Consider the following 20631-nt stretch of genomic DNA (forward strand, 5'->3'; position numbering starts at 1 on the left):
CACACGGGATAGGGTTGAGATCCCTATCTTGTCCCAGGAGGGAATTGGAGTTGTAGCCCTATTCCGTGTTGTAATGGTACAAAAATGATAAACACGGAATAGGGCTGAGATCCCAATCATGTCCTAGGACAAGAATTGGGGTATGAGCCCTATTCCATGTTAACAACAGCAAAGCGACAAATCTTGAAATAAACAAACAAATCATGGAATGGGGCTGAGATCCCTATTCCTGCATAGGTTGGGAATAGGGCTGAGCTCCCTATTTTTTCACATGGAGGGAGGGAATAGGGTTGAGATCCCTATTCATGCCTAGGGAGGGAATAGGGTTCACATCCCTATTTCGGCCTAGGGTAGGAATTGAGCTCTTAACCCTATTCTAGGTAATCACATAATTAAATTTATTCTTTGAATATTTATTGTCTTGTTAGGGTAGTTTACGGTTATTATTAGTCAAAAACTAAATAATTGACAAGAATAAGACTAATATTTGTTTGTTGGTTAACGCTTAAGCTAGGTGGTAATAATTTTTTATTTTTTATTTTGAGTCGATATGAAATAGGTGAAACACACTAATTAGTAATTGTAGCACTTTTTATCACTAAATTTTTAAACGACGTGTATCGTTAAGTACCACGAGTACATTTAATTATTTTTTTAATTAATTGAATACGAGTAGCTTTGTTGATGGTGGTGCATGCGCCGGTTGGTATTTTGATGAATGGCGATGAATTCTCCAGCAGTGGGTGGCGGAAAACAAACCAGTTAGGTGGGGGTGGTGGTGGGTGGCGGAGAAAAAAACAAGTTAGGTGGGAGTGATGGTGTCGGTGGTGGATGGCGGTGGTGGCTGCCTAAATTGGGAAAGGGGTGGGTTAATTAAAGAGAGAGAAAGTGATGTATGGGGTTGGGGTGGGGGTGGGGGGTTTGATTTTTTTATAAGAGTAATTTTGGGTTTTCACCATTAAAAAATGGGCGACATGTGTAAAAGTGGGCGTCGAATAGCGTGGCATAAAAACTATAGAAGTAACATACCTAAACTAAGAAGGTTCTCCCATAAAACTACTCCGTATAAAAAAAGTAACATGTATAAACTATAGAAGTAACATACCTAAACTAAAAAAAGTATCTCCTCTAAAATTATACGGAGTATAAAAAAAGTAACATGTCTAAACTATAGAAGTAACATACCTAAATTCACAAGTGTGAACTGGTTTCACCATCAGTTGATGATGAGGACAGTCTCGTATAAGAATTTGGGTTTTTCTTAAGGCAATTGATGACATGAATAATGATTGAGAATTTCGGCGGAAAGGGCATATTTTGGAGATATTGACATGTATAAGCGTTTTTTTAGATCGTTCTCTTAATTAGATCTTATAAGATTCAACTCGAGTCTATGTGTGTAATGAAGTATTTTCTAATGTTTCTTTAGTTTTTTAGTGGTACTAATATTAATAGGATAATTATATATTTCTTAGAGTTGTCAAAAAAAACGCATAATATATATTTTTAAAATTGTACTCCGCAGTAGTAATAAATTTATGAATACAAGGCAAAATCACTGGGTCATAATCTCGTAAATATTGGAGTAGCATAGAAACTAATCTCATAATTAAACTTGCGCCAATTCTTTTGGCCCCTGAATAAGTTTTGTCGATGTATCAAGATTCAAGGATATCATTTTCCTTGGCAAGATAAACATGGTGACTACTTCAAACAACTTGCTCAGCGGACTCAAGTACACACCAATCTGTCACTTAAAAGAGCATTTAAAGCGATGATTACATCAAATATCAGATATAAACATATTTCCAAGTTAATAACAACAAGTATACAACCTCCTAATCCAAGCCTCGCCTCGCCTCGCCTCAACCTCGTCCATTCACGAAACCAGTTAAGTGTCTTGTCTACTTTCTGTTCTTTTGATACAAAATTTCTGTAAGATTAGAATAACAGTGAGATTTAGGAGAGAATTACAGAATACCCTAATCTGCTTTGATGTAAGGCTTCCGACGGCTAAAAAAACCTAACACCAAAGATGCCACCATGCCGATCAAATAACCGACCAGCGCACCATATGTCACACATATGGGCCATTCCTGCAATTCATTTCAAAGTACACAAATTAAGTATTCTCATTCCACCAATAATCTCATGGTCTTGTTTATTGTCATGAGTTTTGAGATGCTCCTCCATTTTTTCCAGTGGCATTTATACTCATTCATGTGCGATAAGAGAAAACATGCCAACTTAATATAGTTGGGAAAAAACCTCTTACTTTGATAACCTTTCTTGAAAAAATGGTATGAGATAGAAATTAAGTGTACATATATTATTACATAATTACCTGCCATGGCCTCTCCCAATCAAGTGGCATTGGCCAGGCCCCAAACCATGCCCCAACAATAGAACCATGCGCCGGAAGGCAAACCATAAAATCAACAGATCCTGCCGGCCTGAAAGTGAAAATTAAGCAAATTTACATGCAATACTCCGACAGATGGTAACTGCAAATTATTCATTACAAAATAAAGAAGTTTTGGTGGAGTAAAAGATAACAAAAAGCCCTTATAGTCGGCTGGGGTGAAGCAAGACCAGACAAAATTAATTATTCTGTAGGAAGACGACAACAAAGTTGATATCATGCCAGTTCTTAGCAAGTTGGTCTTAACTGGATAACAGAGAGATATTAGAAGAGAAGAAGTGAACAGAGATTCAGAGTCAAGGAAGGACGTGATAGAAAATAAAAATAGAAAACGGAAGTTGATATCCCTCCCTCTCTCCCTCTCCCCTATTTACAATCTCTCACTCTCATAACTAGCTTCTTTCACAAAAATTCACTTCCTGTTTCTGCTTCTATCTAAAGAATAAGGGGGTGTTTGGTATGGGGTATTCAGGAAAGGCAAAGAGACTGAAAGGGCCAATTCCCTTTGACCACCTACACTCATTGCCCACATTCACCACCGATGTCACCCTCACCGACATCTCCCTATCACCGCTACCCTTATGAAACTACCATCACCGCCCTATCACCACCGTTAAATTACCAAACCACCACAAAACTCCAGTCACCATCCACAAACCCCAGCAGGATCCATATTGAATAACCCTAACATGTCATCCAAACTTCAAATTTGGCAAAATGAGGAAAAGGAATGTCTTCTTTTCTTTTTAGTTAGTAAAAATAATGGAACTCCTTTACTATCTCAGATTACACTGCAGGGCCTAATGACTAACGAGACCTTACATTAATGTAATCGACCTCTTGTTTCTGCAATCTGAAGTCTGAATGATCCCCTCACCCCCAAAAATATTAATTCCACTCCCCTACCAGTTACTAGTCTGCCCAAAGAAAAGGAATGTTTTCAATAACTCGAAAGCCTAAAAGGTGGCCAATGCACCAGGCCCTTACAAGGTTAAAAGTTGTAAGCCATAAGTCTATATCCAGGTCTTATTGTCACGTCCATACATGGATTTGGATATACAAACCTTTAGAAAGCCAATTCAGAACAGTGTAAGGACAAGCAAAACTTTTTGAAGTTTGAAAAATTATACGAAGTATAATACATTTTTATGGGAAAGGGAAAGAAAATCTGAAAACTTACCTAGTATGTGCAAATATGCGCTTCCAGTCTACCCAAGATGAACCAAAGATAGCAGCAGCTGGTGAGACCTGCCAGAGTATCAATTTAGTACCATGAAAAACTTCAAGAACTACAGATCATGGGCTAAGTAAATATAATTTGATTACAGAACAGACTAGACACCATTATTGCTTTATTGTCTTGAAAGAAAGCACTTCTATGTCGGTATCTCCATTACTCCTTGCCTAGAGATGCAAATAAAATCTTAGACAATACGATGAAAGACACAATACCTACTAGATGTTACAGGTCGCCTGCCTTTCATTTCAAGCACAATCATGTAGGCCCTTGTTTGCTCACACAGACAATACAAAAAGCACCTTAAAGCTAGATCCTTAAGTTGCAAGAAAGGCGTTTACAAGATTTTTGACTACCAGGCCTTTTAGATTCTAATTTCATATTAGTGAAATTGTTAATGACCACATCAACTTAAATTATTTGAGAACTTGACATGTAGTGATTTGTCAAGCTGCAAGAAGTTCCAAATTGGTCAGCCCTAATTTATGTAGTCCCATGTCCGTCCTGGGTAAGAAATATGGTTTGTTAAGTACTTAAGTAATATGGAAGTGTATTAGAAAAACATCAAAAGAATTGTACTTTTTAGGTAGAGATAAGCGGGCAAGATAGGGAGGGGGGAGTTACAAAGAAGAACCAAAAGTCCCAAAAACTAAAAGAGTAGATAGGGAATTTGGTAGTGCACATATGAGGACATCTGGGGAAAACCCACACGGCCATAACCCAGAGACAGCTAAAACATCGGCTTTACCACTTTTCGCTGCGAAGTTATGTCTCCATCAAAGTTGAAATTTAAGAAAGTTTTTCTTCCTCCTGCACCCCATATTCGTCAAGAGAAGCAATAAAAGAAAAAGAAGCATAGGGAAAATTTCATTCGACACCGCTAATATGTTGGAGGAAGCCTTTGATTTCTGATATCCGGATTATTGATGTTACAAGGTGAATCTCGGCCGTATCAACAACCAAGTTTACAGTGGCAACCATCAGCCCCATTAGATTGGCTAATGTGTCAAAGAGAGAACCCGAAAGAAAGATGACTCCAAAAATAACGTAAGATAACAAGGCTAGGATTTAACGTATTGAAGTGTATTTGGGAACGAGTGGTGATGGTGATATCCTCGTGAATAGTGTACGAGATTCGATTCAATTACTTGTTGATCAATTGAACGAAATAAATGGTCGAACTTGCAACCCCATTCTCTCCATCTCTCCTTTGATGAAGTTTTGGGTTGCACTGTATCAAGACTATAAACCATAGCCGACATTTTGTTTCCATTAATACTTCTTCCGTTTTTTTTCCTTGCTCTATTTTCCTCTTTTATGGAAGTTGCATATTAGTTGCACCGTTTCCTTTTATGGTATACTTTCACATGTTTTTTTTGTGTTCACACACTAAATACTACTTTATACTTTCACATGTTTTTTGTGTGTTCACACACTAAATACTTTCTTTAAGGCAATGGGATAATGATAATGATTTGCCCAACCCAAATGGTGGAAGTAAAATAAACAGAGGAAGTCCTAACTTTGCAATACGTCAAACCATCCACCGGTTCCTTGTGTTCAGCAATCAACAATTTCATAGTGCTTACCCGAGGAGCAATCTCTATGTTCTCTTCTTTCATAACATCCCATGTTGAAGAGGTTTCACTTTTTGTATCCAAAAATCGTCTTCGAGACGGGAACGCCGCCATACTTTTGCAAAGTCAATCAAAGAGTTTTAAATTTTTACATGGTTCAAGTCGATATATATTTGGATCCTTGGAGAAAAATAGCCAACCCTCATACTCGGGAAAAAATCGTGAAAAGGGTTCTTTTTCTAACGAATCGTTTGTTTAAAATGTTAATGTACACTTTTTAGTATGTCCAGTTAAAATAGTAAATTTCGACAAGGGTTACAAAAGTTCAATCGACAACTACTTTGTACATTAAGTTCTCATATAAGATCATTTCAAGTAAAGAGAACACACTCTTAGTCATGGACAAGTAATCCTTAACTTCTTACCCACTTACCCCTAGGAATTCTCATATTACAAGCAACCTCCGGGATACATAGGTGGTGAGCTTTCTTTTCTCTTATTTTATCATTTAGTTTTGCTAGAAGCTAGCTAACTCTTAAAGTCTAAGGGTTGTGTTCTTGTCAAACTTTCTAATACTAAATAGAAGTAAGATTGATTCTTCTTTCATCATTATGATTACCCCATTGCCTCAAAAAGAGGCTCCCGTAAGAAGCAGGGTAAGGGGGGGTCGGACGTACGCAACCTTACCCCTGCAATTGCAGAGAGGTTGTTTCCAATTGACCTAAAAGCGATAATGGGACGACAACCGAACGACTATCTTCTACTTCATGGAAAGGAAGCGAAGAGGTTTTAAGAGCCATCTTGATTTATTCCAAGATTGATTCTTTTTTCTACGTGAAAAATTATAGTGGAGAAGACATTGAATGCAAGAGATTGTAACCAAAACCACAAGAGATAGAATAAACAAAATGGCAATGAACCAATGCGTCCATTCAAGTGTGCACACGGCACACCTTTAAGCGCGTGAGGGAGAAATAGAGAGCATTCACTTAACTGTAAGCAATGACATCAGCAGAGACCAGTTAATTGTGCCCAGCATATACCTGACCATAAAAAGAAAGATACAACATGAGTCATTGTTTTACTTTGGAACCAAAACCAATTCTTATTTTGGGGTCAATTTATTCATTCATTCATTACAGATTTCTATTGACAAAATTAAGAATGACCCTTATTTCACATACGTTGAGCCAACTGGAGCACCCAAGCTAATAGCTCCAAGAGCAAAGACCAAGGCCCCTGCAGCAAACAAGAGATAGGCATTATTGACTTAATTTTTACCTTCTAAATGAGAACTTTATAACTGAACCTCCAGCATGAGACTCTCTCATTTGAGTACATTAAGTAGCCTCAAACAACACTATGATACCAAGGACCTTCCTGATAATATTCCACACGATTCATGCCTTTGTCCTTTGAACCCTGGTTTCTCAAAACCAATTCTCAACACAACCCTCAAACAATAAGCAATAAGAACTAAAGCATGCCTAAACATCAAATCATTTATAACCATTCTCAAACTAAATACTCCACTGCATCAGAAAGAGTGGAACTAAATTCAACAAAGGCTTTGCTGAAATCAATCGGCTAAAACCCAATTACCCTATGACTATACAGTAGTTTAATCAATAAAATTCATTCCCAAACTAAATATCCCACTGCACCACAGAGTAAAACTAAATTCAACAAATGCTAAGTGCCAAAACCCATCGGTCAAAACCCAATTACCCTATTAAGTGAAAATAGAAAAATCAAGAAATCTCTAACCTGCAAAAAGCCCAAGTACGCCTCGTCCTACAGCCTTCAAGTACTGATGAAAAACCCACAAGAAGACCAGAACAAACAACATAAGCAAGAAGTCATGAGTTCCAAAAATAGGGAATTACTTTGTCAAAATCAAAGAAAAGGGAAACAGTACCGAGCAATCCCGTGGATTTATCCTGAAAAAACTGGAAAGTAAAATTACAAATGGACATTGAATCACCTGCAACAACAAAAATCAAAGCAATCAAATGCAGTTCGGGTGAATTAAGGTTGAGTTGGATATGGGAAAGTGGGGAAATTGACATACCCAAAGTACAAGAAGAGTACGATGAGGAGTAGAGATGAGATTAACAGATTGGAAACGATGGGCAACCCAGAAAGCGGTTGGTATACCGGAGCTACACAGCAAATGCCACCACAATAAACCGAAAGTTGATGCCTGCAAATTCGTGTTTCCTTCCATTCAACTTTTGATGATCAATCTCTACTCTTTCACTGTATCACTAAGGTGGTGTTGCCGAAATCGCAGGATATGCATAGGAGGAAGATGGAAAAAACGGAGGTGGAGAACCGGGGAAGAAAAATTGCATTGGAGATTTAAAATGCGGAGTTCGGGCACAAATGAGCCGGAACTCTTGAAAAACAACTCGGGTACGAGGCAGGCTCGACTAGTTTTGTGTTTTGTTTTGGCGTGTTCAGCGGTAGCTTTTGAGGTAGTAGATAACTTTTCGATCTATGTAAATGTAACTTGTAAATGGGTAAGTGTCTGGTGTGGTAGCCGGCAGGGATGAACATAAGAGGGTACTCTGTTAAAATTTTCGGAATCGGAACTGGAATCTGTTACAACAGGTTCCGATTCAGGGTACATGTTATTTTATTTTATTTTATTGTTTTAAATAAATCATTGATATTTTATTGAAAAACTTTCTATTTTATGGTTTGAGCTTTCATTGTTTTATAGTTTTGTCTTAAATTGTAGTTCTATATTTATGTTTTTCAAAAATTAGCTTGGATTGTTTTATATTTTGGGCATATGAAACATTTGTATATGGCCCGGTTCATTATTTTAGGTACTCCATGTTGGAATTAATGTGTTCAAGGTACCCAACAGGGTACCCGTTTCAAAAAATTGAGAATTGGAACCTATTGCAACATGTTCCCAAATTTGTTACCCGGAATCGCAGGTTCCTACAGGTTCCGGTTTCGGTTCAGGGTACCCTGACTTTTTGCTCACCCCCAGTAGCGGGTAAGGTAGCAGTTGAGTAGCTTTTGATAAATGTTAAAAATAATAGCTTTTGAAAGTAGCAAGTGGCCTTCTATAAAATTATAATAAAGTTTAAAAAAAATATATATCTTTTATTGTATTATACAATCTTAACCGCTACTTTTACCAAACATTCTTACTAGTTACGGAGTATCCGCTACTTTGACAGCTAATCGTTACCCGCAATTTCAACAGCTACCCGCTATTTAACCGCTAAGTTACCGCTAGTTTTGCCAAACAGGGCCAATAAATGAATCCGTTTTTTACAAATTTTTATTAAACTTTGACAAACTGTAAAATGAAAAAAAAAAAAAAAAAAACTTAGTTAGAGATCATTAAAGGCAAGGCCACAAGCCGACAAAGAGTGTACATGAAATTTGATCCCAAATCTTAGATACCACCTCAAAAAAACTTGTATTACTTATTTTATAGATTTAAATTACTTGTATTACTTATTTTATAGGCATTGAAATTTCCTCAATAACTTGGTTTAAATTCAATTATTATTTCTATGTCAAGCCAACTCTTGAAAAGTGTTATATATTATAGTGGGTTGCATCATACTTTTCGTTGTTTGGCTTGATAGAAGGAAGTGAGGGGAAAAAAAAAGAAAATAATTGGCGGTTTTTAATTTTCTTTTTTCTTCCAAATTCCTCCACTTTTAGAAGGAAATGAAAGGAAAAACTTATTAATGATGATTTCCTTCCATTTCTCTTCCTTTCCCATCAAATCACATCTAATTTTTGGAACCAAATACGGGAAACCATAATTTTTATTTTCTACCAAACAAAGCCTTAGCAACTAGCATGTTGAATCGTTTGCAAAAATGACAAGCGCAAGCCGTAACAAAAAGTAAAAAACAAAGCAATGTTGGTGAATAAGAGAGGGATGGGCAAATTTTGTTTGGCCATGGTTAACAACGGTGTGATACAAACTAATCCCAAGTTCATCAATGTCATTTCCCTCTATGACTCCTTATATACTGGGAAAATAAAACACGTACAACGCAAGTAACAACTATTTGATCAATCAAGATTAAGATTCAGGATGGCAAGAAACCAAAACACATATCATCATGCTTAATTTGCAAATTGAAATCTATTTCCTTTCATTAATTTGTTCATGTCGATCGATCACTCCTAAGAGGAACTTGCATTTTTGGTAAATGAATATTTACTAGAAAATCCAACTAATCCTAGTTTTCACAGCAAACAAATCTTTCCTCATCTCCAAACAAAACGAAGAATATAAAGGAAATATCTATCAGTATTTGATAGAAAATCAAACTAATCCTAAATCACCGCGTTTTGTTACTCTTTTAGCTTATGGTTCCCTGTTCCTTACACTTATCCATATTTACGTAGCTAGCATAAGCTAAAAGAGATCAGCCTCTTGACTTATTGAGTTGGGAAGTATCAGTGCTTGAGGCAGAGGGGTGAAGACCATATTCACTAGTGTTCTGGCTGTACCTACTGGTGGTAGTAGTTGTATAACTATTATTGTTCGTCAATGCCATTCTCTTCATATCTTCCATGTAGTTTCGTGCATCCGAATCTAAGCTTTCGTAGGGAAAATGTATCTCGCTTTGTCCTGGTCTGATTCCATCATCAAGCTCTGATGCCGACAAGTTTCCCTCCAAGGAACGTACCACCTGCATTCGTATTCAATTTATCTGAGAACTTTTCCAACAACTCTAGGCTTAAACAAGTTTTTACACAAATTCTCCACTGTTTTGACAGCAAACAGTTTCTTTCCAGTCTGCATGTCAACCTTAAAGGAGAAATGTTAATTGTTCTTTTCTTTAGTCCCCGTTTGGTTTGGTGTAAAACGTTTTCAATGCAAAATGATTTTCCATAAAAACGTTTTGCACCCTACCAAACGGAGCCTTAGTCCGAGAATGAATGAGGGATTAGATTTACCTGGCTCATTCTTGGTCTACGCCCTGCAGAAAGACGAACACATGCAGCAGCACAGGCCACCATACTAGCCATCTCATCGACATCATAATTGTTTTCTAACTTTGGATCTGCAAGACTGTCAAATTTTCCATCTCCAATAGCTTGTGCCAACAAGGGCCGAGCCTATATAACATATATATAGTAACATCAATATACAAAAATTTCAGTTTTCACCTTAGAACTTTGCAATATACAAGGCAGCACATGGATGAATTCGGAATAAAATTTACCCAATTAACCAAGCTTCCACAAGTAGCAGATCCAAAATTGCTGATAGGTGGGCGGCCAGTTATAAGTTCAAGGAGCATAACCCCATATGAATATATGTCTGATTTATCAGTAACTTTACCGCTTGATGCGTATTCTGGAGCTAAATACCTGCAAATATGCATGATAGAATTACTACTTGAGAGAATATGACATATGTATGTAATAATCCTGGAAAGATGCTTACCCAAAAGTTCCTACAACTCGAGTTGTCATGTGGGTTACAGAAGAATTACTACTTGAGAAAATCTTTGCCAGTCCGAAGTCAGAAACCTGAAGAAAATACCTTATTTCAGAACAGGATTGTTTCAAACAAACATAAATGAAGTATTACACATTTACACATACGAATAAGGGTATACTCTCACCTTTGCCTCAAAGTTAATGTCAATAAGGATATTAGCTGCTTTGATATCCCGATGAATGATAGAAGGACTACCTGAAACAAGAAGTAAACCTTCCACATTAATATAACTAAGTGAAAAGGCAATACTTATGAATCTATTTAGGCAAAAGAACACTCACAATCTTCATGTAGATATGCTAATCCTTTTCCAGAACCTATCGCGATCTTCAATCTAGTAGGCCAGTCCATAACAGGTTGCCCTTCTCCTGCAATGTTGATCATATTTCAGAAAAAATTACTTGAATTTCCAGAAAGAACTGATTGTTGACATTGATAAGCTTACCATGTAAGTGGAAATCCATTGTATTGTTAGACACAAACTCATAAACAAGCAGTCTCTCAGCACCAGAAATGCAATACCCAACCAAGGAAACAAGGTGCTTATGATGAACTTGACTAATTGTCTCAATCTCGGCACTGAACTCTCTTTCACCTTGAGGGCCTCCCATCTTCAGCTGTTTAACTGCAACTTCCTTACCATTAGGAAGGACCCCTTTGAACACGTACCCAAAACCGCCTTGTCCGAGCATCATCTGCTTCGAGAAACCATTCGTGGCCCTCGTTAACTCTTCGTAAGTGAAAGTTCCGCTTGATAGGCCGTGCCCACTCCCGGGATTTGAACCCGTAAGCACCGGAGGGGTCCCACTGTTATCCATGCTTGGTCCCTTAACATTCATCATACTTTGAAACCCATTGGTGTTATTAGAACCCTGCTTTGTGTACTGGGGTAGTGAACTTTTTTCTGATCAATGAACCAACCAAATCAATAAAAAGAAAAGATCAGCATTTATATGCCCCGAAAATTGAATCCATAATCATTTTTTTAATACTTTCTTAACATTGTTATTAGATACTTCTGTAATTCATTGAGAAGGGGACTATCAAAATAATGCTGCAAATATGTTTATATGTGTTACTAAGAATTAATATTCAACTCCATAATCCTTGAGCTAAATTTACATCATTTTGTTGTTGATTTTCTGATATCAATTTCATTTATGTTAAGCACTTGGTAGTTCAATGAGAAGCAGTTTTACCTAATTCCCTAATCACCCCACGAACGGAGCAAACCGAAAAGGCAAATTATAACATAAAAACTGTACATTTTGAGTCTAATTTAGCAAATTATGTAGCAAATTGCATAACAGTGAGAAGAGGACAAAAAATTGAGAATATTGATATTGTTGAATGGAGAAAATCTAACTGAATTACCTTGATATCCAATGAATGATGTTGAATACTTTCTTCCTGATCCATTACCACCCAACTTATTTTTCTTCTCTCTCCTCTTACAGAAGACAAGCAGAATACCAATGGCTACTCCAAGAATCAGAAGCAAAACCCCACCAACAGCCAATCCCACAACAAACCCATTAGCTCCATTATTAGACCCCTTATTAGGTTCAACAGCAGCAGCCTGAATGTTCTGATGATCACTTGATGACGACGACGATGACGATGCTACGCCGCCATTGTTACTACCATGAACTGCAGGGGAACTTAACGTCCCAGGTGATGCGCCGGGAAGTAAAGGAAGCGGCGTTGGAGATTCTGTCGAGAAGGGAATCCATGCCCCACCACCCGGCGACTGTGGGACTGGAAGAGCAACAGGTGGTGAAGAAGGAAGAACGGCGGAAGTAGGAAGGGGTGATGGTGGTAGTGGTGTTGTAGGAGTTGTTTTAGTCCTTATTGGGCTTGTTTGAGATGGGCTTGGCTGAGTGGTGGGCCGGGTAATATGTCGCCGGGATGATACTGGTGTCGATGGTGGTGACGGAGTAAGGGTTGGATTACTAGTAGGTGATGGTGGTTTAATGTTAATTGGTTTACTAAGTGTAGGAGAAATAATATTTGGTGGTGATGTTTCTTTTTTGGGTGGTGTTTGTTTTTGTGGTGGTTTTATATTAATTGGTTTACCAAGTGGAGGAGAAATAATATTTGGCGGGTTTATTCTTTCCGGTGGTGGAATGTTTTTAGTTGTAGGTACTGGTGAAGTGACAGGTGGTTGTGGCTGTGGCTGCGGTTGCGGTTGCGGTTGTGGTTGCAGTTGTGGTGGCAATTGTGGTTGTGGCTGCAGCTGTGGTGGCAATTGTGGTTGTGGCTGCAGCTGTGGTGGCGATTGTGGTTGTGGCTGCAGTTCTGGCGGTAGTTGTGGTTGTGGTTGTGGTTGTGGTTGAGATGTCGGAGATAATGTTGGTGTAGGAAGAGGAGGAGGGGAAAGAATGGGAGAAGTTGGAGAAGGTGTTATTCCTCCTCCTCCTACTATAAGTGGTAGTGGTGGTGCAGCCACTGGTGGAAGTGAAGGAACTGATATTGGTAATGTGATAGCTGGTGCTGGAGGAGGGGTAACTTCGTCATTTCCGGGTGATGGCGTGGGTAGTTCCGGCGGTAATGTTAAAGATCCGGCATTCGCGGCCGGTGCCGGAGAAGACATAGCTCTTGGATTTGGATAATGTGGAAAGAGTTTGTTAGAATTAACAGCAATTGTGAGACTTTGTGCTTACAGAATCAACAGTCAGTAGAACTACTAACTAAATGTTCTGTTATCAAAATTTAAAAAAAATTAAAAAACTAAATGTTATGTTGTCTTGTTAGAGTTGTTACCCTTTTGAGTGTACATTTAGACCTTTCTCACACTCAGCATGCGTCAAATAGCGAGAGCCTTGTGTACTGATCTTTTTAGACCTCTCTTAGACCCACCATGCGCTAAATACCGGCAGCCTTGTGTACCGTGTATAATTTTTTTAGACATTTACAGGCTCACCATGCGCTAAATAGCGGGTCTTGTGGACTGTATATGATCATTTTAGACCTTTCCCAGACCTACTATGCGCTAAATAGCGGGAGCCTTGTATACTGTGCATGATATTTTAGACTTTTTCAACCTTTTTAAGTGCGCTAAATAGCGAGAGCCTTGTATATTGGGTATGATCTTTTTACCCCTTTAAGTGTGTATGGAGAATGGAACAAAATTTTGTCAAAAAAGGTCCGTGATTGACGAGTTTTGATGCTCCTCCTATGGCCAGTATGTTATGTTTGTCCTCAATCTATGTGATTGAAAATTGGATGCTGGTGTGGGCCCACATATCTCCCTTGAGAGGGTGAAAAAAGGAATTACTCCTGTGTGGCTGTGATTAACAAGATAGGAGAAATAATTAGTGCATTACCAAATTAGTTGAGGTGCTTTAATCCTAATCATACATTAATTATAAATATCATGATTTCGGATCTTTATATTATTCACAACATTCATGAATTAAGGCAAGTCACCTGTAATTGGGATCATAATTAAGTCAATTAATCCCAATTAGAAGCAATGATTGTGGATTCCTGATCTTAGAGAAGTTCAGGAATAATGATACTCATAATTCATAAACATCTACTATTGTAAACAAGGTTTCTAAGGCTTATATTCGACAGAATTAGTTGTCACATTGTCTCAACTTCTTATATTTTAAAAATAAAACATACTATTTAAGATAAATTACGTCAATAATTAAGTAATTCCGCATCAGTAAAATCAATCATAAATTACTACTGATGTGACGACTTTTTTCGAGTAGTATATTTTTTGTTCTTGATTATCATAGGACAGTGCAAGAAATGCACAAAGTAATTCCCACATTATCTTGAGTGGGATGAAGCATGGGGTGAGTGCTTTAGCTAGCACTGCATATTTTAAATAATTATGTGGTCAATTATATGGACCTACAACACTCACATGCACCCATTATAAATGGTACCACTACAAGAAAAATTGAACACTTAGCTTTAAGACAAAGTGTTTAGTTGTTTATTATAACCATTTTTACATTTCATTATACAAGGTTAAGCATATGGCTTCTTCTGGGGTTGGAATTTCCCTAATTAGGTTTAACAGTCATATGAACTTTACCTTCTGTCTTTTCTGCTTTTTCATAAAAAAATAATCACCTACTCTCAAGAAAACATCATTGTGTTTCCAGATTTCACATTATATAAAATATTTTTATGAAAGATTATCTAAATTAATGATTGGTATGAACTAACATTTCATACAAAAATACATTTGATTCAGGATCATTTTTTACAAGGCTATCACTAATTCACTATGGAAACTGGAAAAGGTCTAAATGTACACAACCTTATTCTTATTTTCATAAAGAGGTTATTTTCAGGGAACGAACGCATGACCTGGCGGAAAACAAGTAGACACTTTACGAACATAAATGTATTATATATTATTAACTTTTTACATCTCTACCATACCACTATGCCAATATCTTCTTTCGAAATTTATAATTAAGTGTATCATTAAGAATAATATTGACGACGTACAATATTTAACTAACTAAATTTAAAAATTAACTTATTATTTTATGACGCCATAAAATAAAATAAAAAAGGTGTTAATTTGCAAATACTTCCTCCGTTCCTATATACTACTATATACAAGTATATAGTGAATTTTCTTGTGTGTGAAACTATGAATGTTTTGTGGTTGTCTTTTTTGTCCAAGTGGTGAGCCAGCTCAATAAACCTAATGTCTACTGAATACTGAACAAAAAGGCCAGAGAGGAATTTGAAACTTTGTGAACCCATCATATTCAGTTTCTATGCCCTGTCCCTATGGCCGTCGTTTCCATTTTCATCCCTTGAAACGGGACCTAGAATGCCAAAATTGGGGTAGCTTTCGTTACAGTTGATATAGGACTGGACAACCCAAATGTCCCGATCCATTTGGCCGAGAAAGGATAATGCAAACGAAGAATTTTTCTTTCTTTTGGTGTTAATTCACATAGGTTCCTTCGATAAACTCCCTGCAATAGTGTTCTAGGCCATACTTGTTTCATTACCATCCATAAAAAAGAAAAAAAAATCAGACCCTTGCAAAGTTGCAATGTCTTATTACTCCCAAAAGATAGTTTATGCAATTCTGTTACATGATTCTGAATCCAAAAAAGCATTTAGCTCTGCTTTCAATTGTAATGGACTAATTCATGTCTCAATACTTCTTTCTATGTTGAAGCAGCAGCCATTGAATTTCTAAATCAATGTTATAACAAAATAGTCTTTGTAATTGCTAGAGGGATCATACACCATACACAGGCGATTGGGGACTCTGAGTCCAGCATATGGACATTTCTCTAACAGTCTTCAATGTTTATGCACATTGGTGTTTCTCTAACTATATTAGGTAATTGGGTATTTTTCCAATCATATGGGCGAGGGGAAAATGTAGGGTGAGATGGACAACATGGACATGGACTCAAGAGTCCCTCTCTGTTCATGGTTTATCCTATTCCCCAAAAGGTGGATGTCCTGTCACTCCTGTGCATCAGGTTGATTATATTCTATTACTAAAGGGATAAAAACTAAACTACCATGAAGATCTTCTACCTATTTGAACCAAGATAATAAGAGTATTGTAAAATCAGTCATTTGAAATTTCTTCAGTCTGGCAAAGCGCCATGAGTAGACCTGTCAAACGGGTCGGTCGGGTCGGGTTGTAAAAAATTATTTTCGGGTTCGGGTTGAATCGGGTCGGTCACTTTCGGGTTCGGGTTTATAAATGCTTGTTCAAGACCCAGAACTTTCGGGTTCGGGTCGACCCAACGGGTTGAGAGATTTTAAAACGCGCATTATATTTTCATTAATTTAGGTAATAAATATACAAAATATGAGCAAAAATTAACAAATTTTCCTACACAAGTTTATATTTTGTCAAATTCAACCATATAATGGCGTATAATTCAAATTAAAATTATATTACACACAACAATAGTAAAAACAACCTGTTTATTATGCTTTAATTTTCTAATAATCTCATTTTTTAGTATAAATACAATGATTTTCAATCGGTCGGGTCCTAAACGGGTTCGGTCGGGTTTTGACCCATTACATTTCGGGTTGCTCGGGTTCGGATAAAATCGGGTTACGGGTCACAAAATCTTGTTCAGGACCCATTATTTTCGGGTCGGGTTCGGGTCGATTTTTGACAGGTCTAGCCATGAGTATACACAATTTCCCATGTTACATTTTTCAAACCATAAGATGGTTCCTATCATGCCAAAAATAACTAAGCATGATTGACTCTATCAAGAAAAAAAAATTGAACAAACATTTAAATTTCAATCTGAGCTTGAAGCAAATAAAACAGTGCCACTTACCAAATTGTATGTAGCAGAAAAGGCTTTCATCATTATATAGTTGCTTAAGCAAACAGCTTTTCAGCTTGGTCGACCTCAGCATCAAATAACAGCTTTGATTGAACACTGGATGGATAAAACCACCATGCCTTCTACAAAAGAATGAAATAGAAACCAGACCATATGCTGTTTGTAAAATATGTTGCTCGATTGAGTTAATAAGCTGAGAAGTAGAACTGATTTTGGTTCTGAGCAGCTTCTTATTACAAGAACACCTGTATTCACTACTTCCATGGTCAGGTACTCAGGTTTGACCTTGAAGGCTCCTGGCTCATGAAGTTTCACACAAACCCAGCTCCTTCAGCAAAACATCCAATTTCTCGGATAACCCAGCTTCATTATAACCAGTGACCAATACATCATAAGTTGATTTTGTGAACTGGTAAGAGCCTTTTATATGCTCCAAAAACAACTCTAGCCTATCATATGCTTCCCGCCTGAAGTAAGATCGGATAATGACCTTGACATCATTAGCTGATTTGAATGATATCCCTTGTTTCAACATCCTCCCAACAGCATATTCCATGTCATCTAATCTATCCGCCTTTGCATGCATACCAATGATTCCACAATGAACTCGCAACAGAACTTCTTGACTTTCATTCGTTGCTATTAGGGTTTGGAGAAGCTCCTCAATTCCCTCCATCATCCCTAGTCCTGAATACAATCCTGAAAGCCTGTCTGCTATATGTGCACTAATTTCCCACCCATTATCAATCATGTTGAGCAAAAACTCTTTAGCTCTACTAAGATCCTTCTGTTCACAAAAACCATCAACCATTCTGTCCAAAATGTGTGTGTTAGGTATAAAACCTGATGATACCATTTCTTCATAAAATCTTTCGGCATTATCATACATTCTTGCTTTAACACAGCCTGAAATTAGAGATTCATATGACTGCAAATCAGCAGGAAAACCAGCATCTCTCTTAGCTGAGGCCCATGCTTGCATAACCTTAACCTTACCCCACTTAGCATACACTAAAACGAAAGCATTATAAGTTTTAGAATTTGGTTTACAGTCATCTGACCTCTCCATTACCTCAAACAAGCTGAGTGCAGTCATTTCATTTCCCACACACAAAGAAGTCGATATCAACGAATTAAAGACGTCAGATGTCGGTTTTAACCCAACAGATTCCATTGCCATAAATATCCTCATAGCTAACTCGAGATTGCGAGTTTCTCCACAAAGAGAAATTAGTTCAGTATACAACTCCTGGTTTCTCTCATTGTGCTTCAACAGTTTCTCTAATCTCCATTCCAAAGCCTGTAATTAGCCATAAACATAAGCTAAATGCACCAGAAGTCTAGAAATCTACATGACATAACTTCCTAAAAAGGCTATGATTTTTGCTGAAAAAGTTAGAGTGGCTAACTGGTGATCCATACACAACATAAATTAAAGTCCACAGCAAAAATCTTGAGGGGGGAATAAGAAGACCAAAACTAGTGATTTCAAATTAATTAATCAAAATCAAAATCAAATTTACATGTTGAATTCCCACTCATATAATTAGGAAAAAGAACCCCAAAAAATCAAATAAAATTCAAACGACTTTTATTGCAAATGGTATTGAAATTTTCAAGCAACCAATTTAATTCAAACTTCTAGATAAGTTTATGAGAAATTTACCAGGTTTGCCTTGGATGTAGAAGAAGAATTAAGAGCACAGAGAAGGGAATCCCAGGAAAAACCAATGTTCTTGAGGGTCGAATTTTCTTCCGAATCAAGAGTGATTTTGATGCGTGATTTTGGCTCATTTATCAATTTTTGCAACAAATTGCTGGGAATTGAGTGATAATTGCAAAAGGGCAGTTGTGAATTTGGGAGATTGATTGGAATTTGAGGGGTTAAGCATAAACCCTTCCTAGTTGAAGCTAAAACCCTACGTACAAAGCTCATGTCCCCTGCATTTGCCTTTTGGTTTAGTTTTGACGGCCTTTTGGTTTAGCACGTCAAAGGAGCAACGCCGAAAAAGATTCCCCTCCAAGCAATATTGAAGTCATTGATGAACTAGTAGGCCTAAACAAAATAACATTAGAGAATTTTGGTTCCGATACTTATAGACTACCAACATTAGCATCTTCAAGTTTTTCAAAAAGTGAGATCAAAGTCGAGAGTTCATCTAAAAGTAAAAAAAGAAAAGGGAGTTCAGAAGGTGACTATGAGGTCCAAGTTTTGAAAGAAGGACTTGATAGTGTCGCTGACGCTATAAGAGAAGGTAATTCTATTTTAAAGCAAATTCGTCCACGTATTTACTCAAGTGATGAAATATTTGATGAAATTGTAAAATTGGGAGTTGAAGACAACAAGCAATTTAAAGCTTATAGGTTTTTAAATGCTAAGGATACAAGAGTGAGAGAATTTTTTGGTTGTCCTCAAAGAATTCGAAGAGCTTTTCTTGATCAAATGATGGAGGAGGATGATTCTTCCAAGTGACATGACAAACTTCATTTTCTTTATTCTCGTAATCAGAACACTTAAGTCTTTATTATACTTGGATTTTGCTGCTACTTTTGTGTTACTTGAAAGGCTTTTGGTTTGTTTTTAGTTGTAAAGTACTTCTAGTTTTCTAGTTGAAGTTTGCTCTTACACTTGGTTTGTTTTTAGTTGTGTTTTCTAGTTGTAAAGTAGTACTGTTACAAAGATCTTTGCTTGTCTATAATTACTAGCTCCATTTTCGTTCGATACTTGTACCATGTTATACCAAATAGGCTCGCGTAAGTAATTCTGGTATTCATTTTTTATTAAATAAAGATTGTACGCTTACTAAATTTATCCTAATCTTCACTAGTTTTGGCTTATATGCTTACATCATAAATTTCTAAGATTTGGCTTTCTTAAATGTGTGATCACTAGTTTTGATGCATTTACGAAAGGAAATAAAGTTAGCATAAGTTACCTTATATGAACTAGCTGCTAGCAAACACGGTGGGAAGCAGAGAGTATGAACCAAAAATATGTGCGTTTTTTTTCTTTTTTTCTTTTTTCCCTTTTTTCTTTCCTTCCTTTACTAATATTGTACCAAATAAGGGATTCCTATCAATTACTTTCACCAAACCAAACATGGGAAAATATAATTTATTTCTTTTCCTTTCTTTTCCCTTCCCTTCCTTTCCCTTCCCTTCCCTTCATTTCCTTTACTAACATTGAACCAAACAGAGCCTTATTGAAGAAATTGTCAATTTCAGCACCAATTATCCATGTGCATTACGCTAACAAAATAATGATTACTCATAGTAGAATTAAGGCAAGAATTTATAACATATTTAGAAAATATCACCATAACCATTTAAAGTATCACTATAATTATGTTCACGTTTAAAATGTATCACCAATTCACCATAACCATTTAAAGTATCACTATAATTATGTTCACATCTAAAAATTATCACCATATTCATACAAAAAGTAATTGACTTTTTTTAATCTCCAAGGTTTGGAGTAGAATATAAATGGTCATATATGCTCCAGTATTGGCTATTTTGTGTTGCATTCATTTGAAAGTTAAGTGAGCAAATAAAGAAAAAGAAATAACCTTGATTGT

The 20631-nt window shown here is 36.8% G+C and overlaps 3 protein-coding genes across 3 annotated transcripts; all 3 read right to left on the minus strand.

Annotated features, from left to right (window-relative positions):
* Window positions 1-1586: 1586 nt before the first annotated feature.
* On the minus strand, window positions 1587-7649 carry LOC110775015 (uncharacterized). Its single transcript, XM_021979622.2, has 8 exons — window positions 7308-7649; window positions 7155-7220; window positions 7004-7046; window positions 6421-6475; window positions 6231-6279; window positions 3603-3670; window positions 2345-2453; window positions 1587-2096 (listed from the first exon to the last, which is right to left on the minus strand). Exons 1-8 carry the CDS (start codon window positions 7461-7463, stop codon window positions 1983-1985), a joined length of 660 nt encoding a protein of 219 aa, XP_021835314.1. The 5' UTR covers window positions 7464-7649; the 3' UTR covers window positions 1587-1982.
* A 1698-nt stretch (window positions 7650-9347) lies between these two features.
* LOC110774994 (proline-rich receptor-like protein kinase PERK3) lies at window positions 9348-13467 on the minus strand. Its single transcript, XM_021979606.2, has 8 exons — window positions 12108-13467; window positions 11179-11637; window positions 11015-11101; window positions 10858-10928; window positions 10677-10762; window positions 10453-10600; window positions 10184-10345; window positions 9348-9915 (listed from the first exon to the last, which is right to left on the minus strand). The coding sequence occupies exons 1-8, from the start codon at window positions 13324-13326 to the stop codon at window positions 9649-9651; spliced, it is 2499 nt and encodes an 832-aa protein (XP_021835298.2). The 5' UTR covers window positions 13327-13467; the 3' UTR covers window positions 9348-9648.
* Window positions 13468-17041: 3574 nt separating this feature from the next.
* LOC110775005 (pentatricopeptide repeat-containing protein At1g63130, mitochondrial) lies at window positions 17042-19186 on the minus strand. Its single transcript, XM_056843230.1, has 2 exons — window positions 18717-19186; window positions 17042-18350 (listed from the first exon to the last, which is right to left on the minus strand). Exons 1-2 carry the CDS (start codon window positions 18984-18986, stop codon window positions 17352-17354), a joined length of 1269 nt encoding a protein of 422 aa, XP_056699208.1. The 5' UTR covers window positions 18987-19186; the 3' UTR covers window positions 17042-17351.
* Window positions 19187-20631: the final 1445 nt, after the last annotated feature.

This window comes from Spinacia oleracea, chromosome 1 (genome assembly GCF_020520425.1).
Source record: "Spinacia oleracea cultivar Varoflay chromosome 1, BTI_SOV_V1, whole genome shotgun sequence".
Lineage (NCBI taxonomy): Eukaryota > Viridiplantae > Streptophyta > Magnoliopsida > Caryophyllales > Amaranthaceae > Spinacia > Spinacia oleracea.

Excerpts from the sequence above, each read along its gene's own strand:
- LOC110775015 (XM_021979622.2), bottom strand. The coding sequence starts at position 7,463 with ATGGAAGGAAACACGAATTTGCAGGCATCAACTTTCGGTTTATTGTGG. Across the intron at positions 7,047-7,154 it reads TAAATCCACGGGATTGCTCG|TACTTGAAGGCTGTAGGACG; the intron begins GTACTGTTTCCC and ends GTTTTTCATCAG. Across the intron at positions 3,671-6,230 it reads TGCTGATGTCATTGCTTACA|GTCTCACCAGCTGCTGCTAT; the intron begins GTTAAGTGAATG and ends ATACTCTGGCAG.
- LOC110774994 (XM_021979606.2), bottom strand. The coding sequence starts at position 13,326 with ATGTCTTCTCCGGCACCGGCCGCGAATGCCGGATCTTTAACATTACCG. Across the intron at positions 11,102-11,178 it reads AATGGATTTCCACTTACATG|GAGAAGGGCAACCTGTTATG; the intron begins GTAAGCTTATCA and ends TCAACATTGCAG. Across the intron at positions 9,916-10,183 it reads GTAGACCAAGAATGAGCCAG|GTGGTACGTTCCTTGGAGGG; the intron begins GTAAATCTAATC and ends ATACGAATGCAG.
- LOC110775005 (XM_056843230.1), bottom strand. The coding sequence starts at position 18,986 with ATGAGCTTTGTACGTAGGGTTTTAGCTTCAACTAGGAAGGGTTTATGC. Across the intron at positions 18,351-18,716 it reads CTACATCCAAGGCAAACCTG|GCTTTGGAATGGAGATTAGA; the intron begins GTAAATTTCTCA and ends GGCTAATTACAG.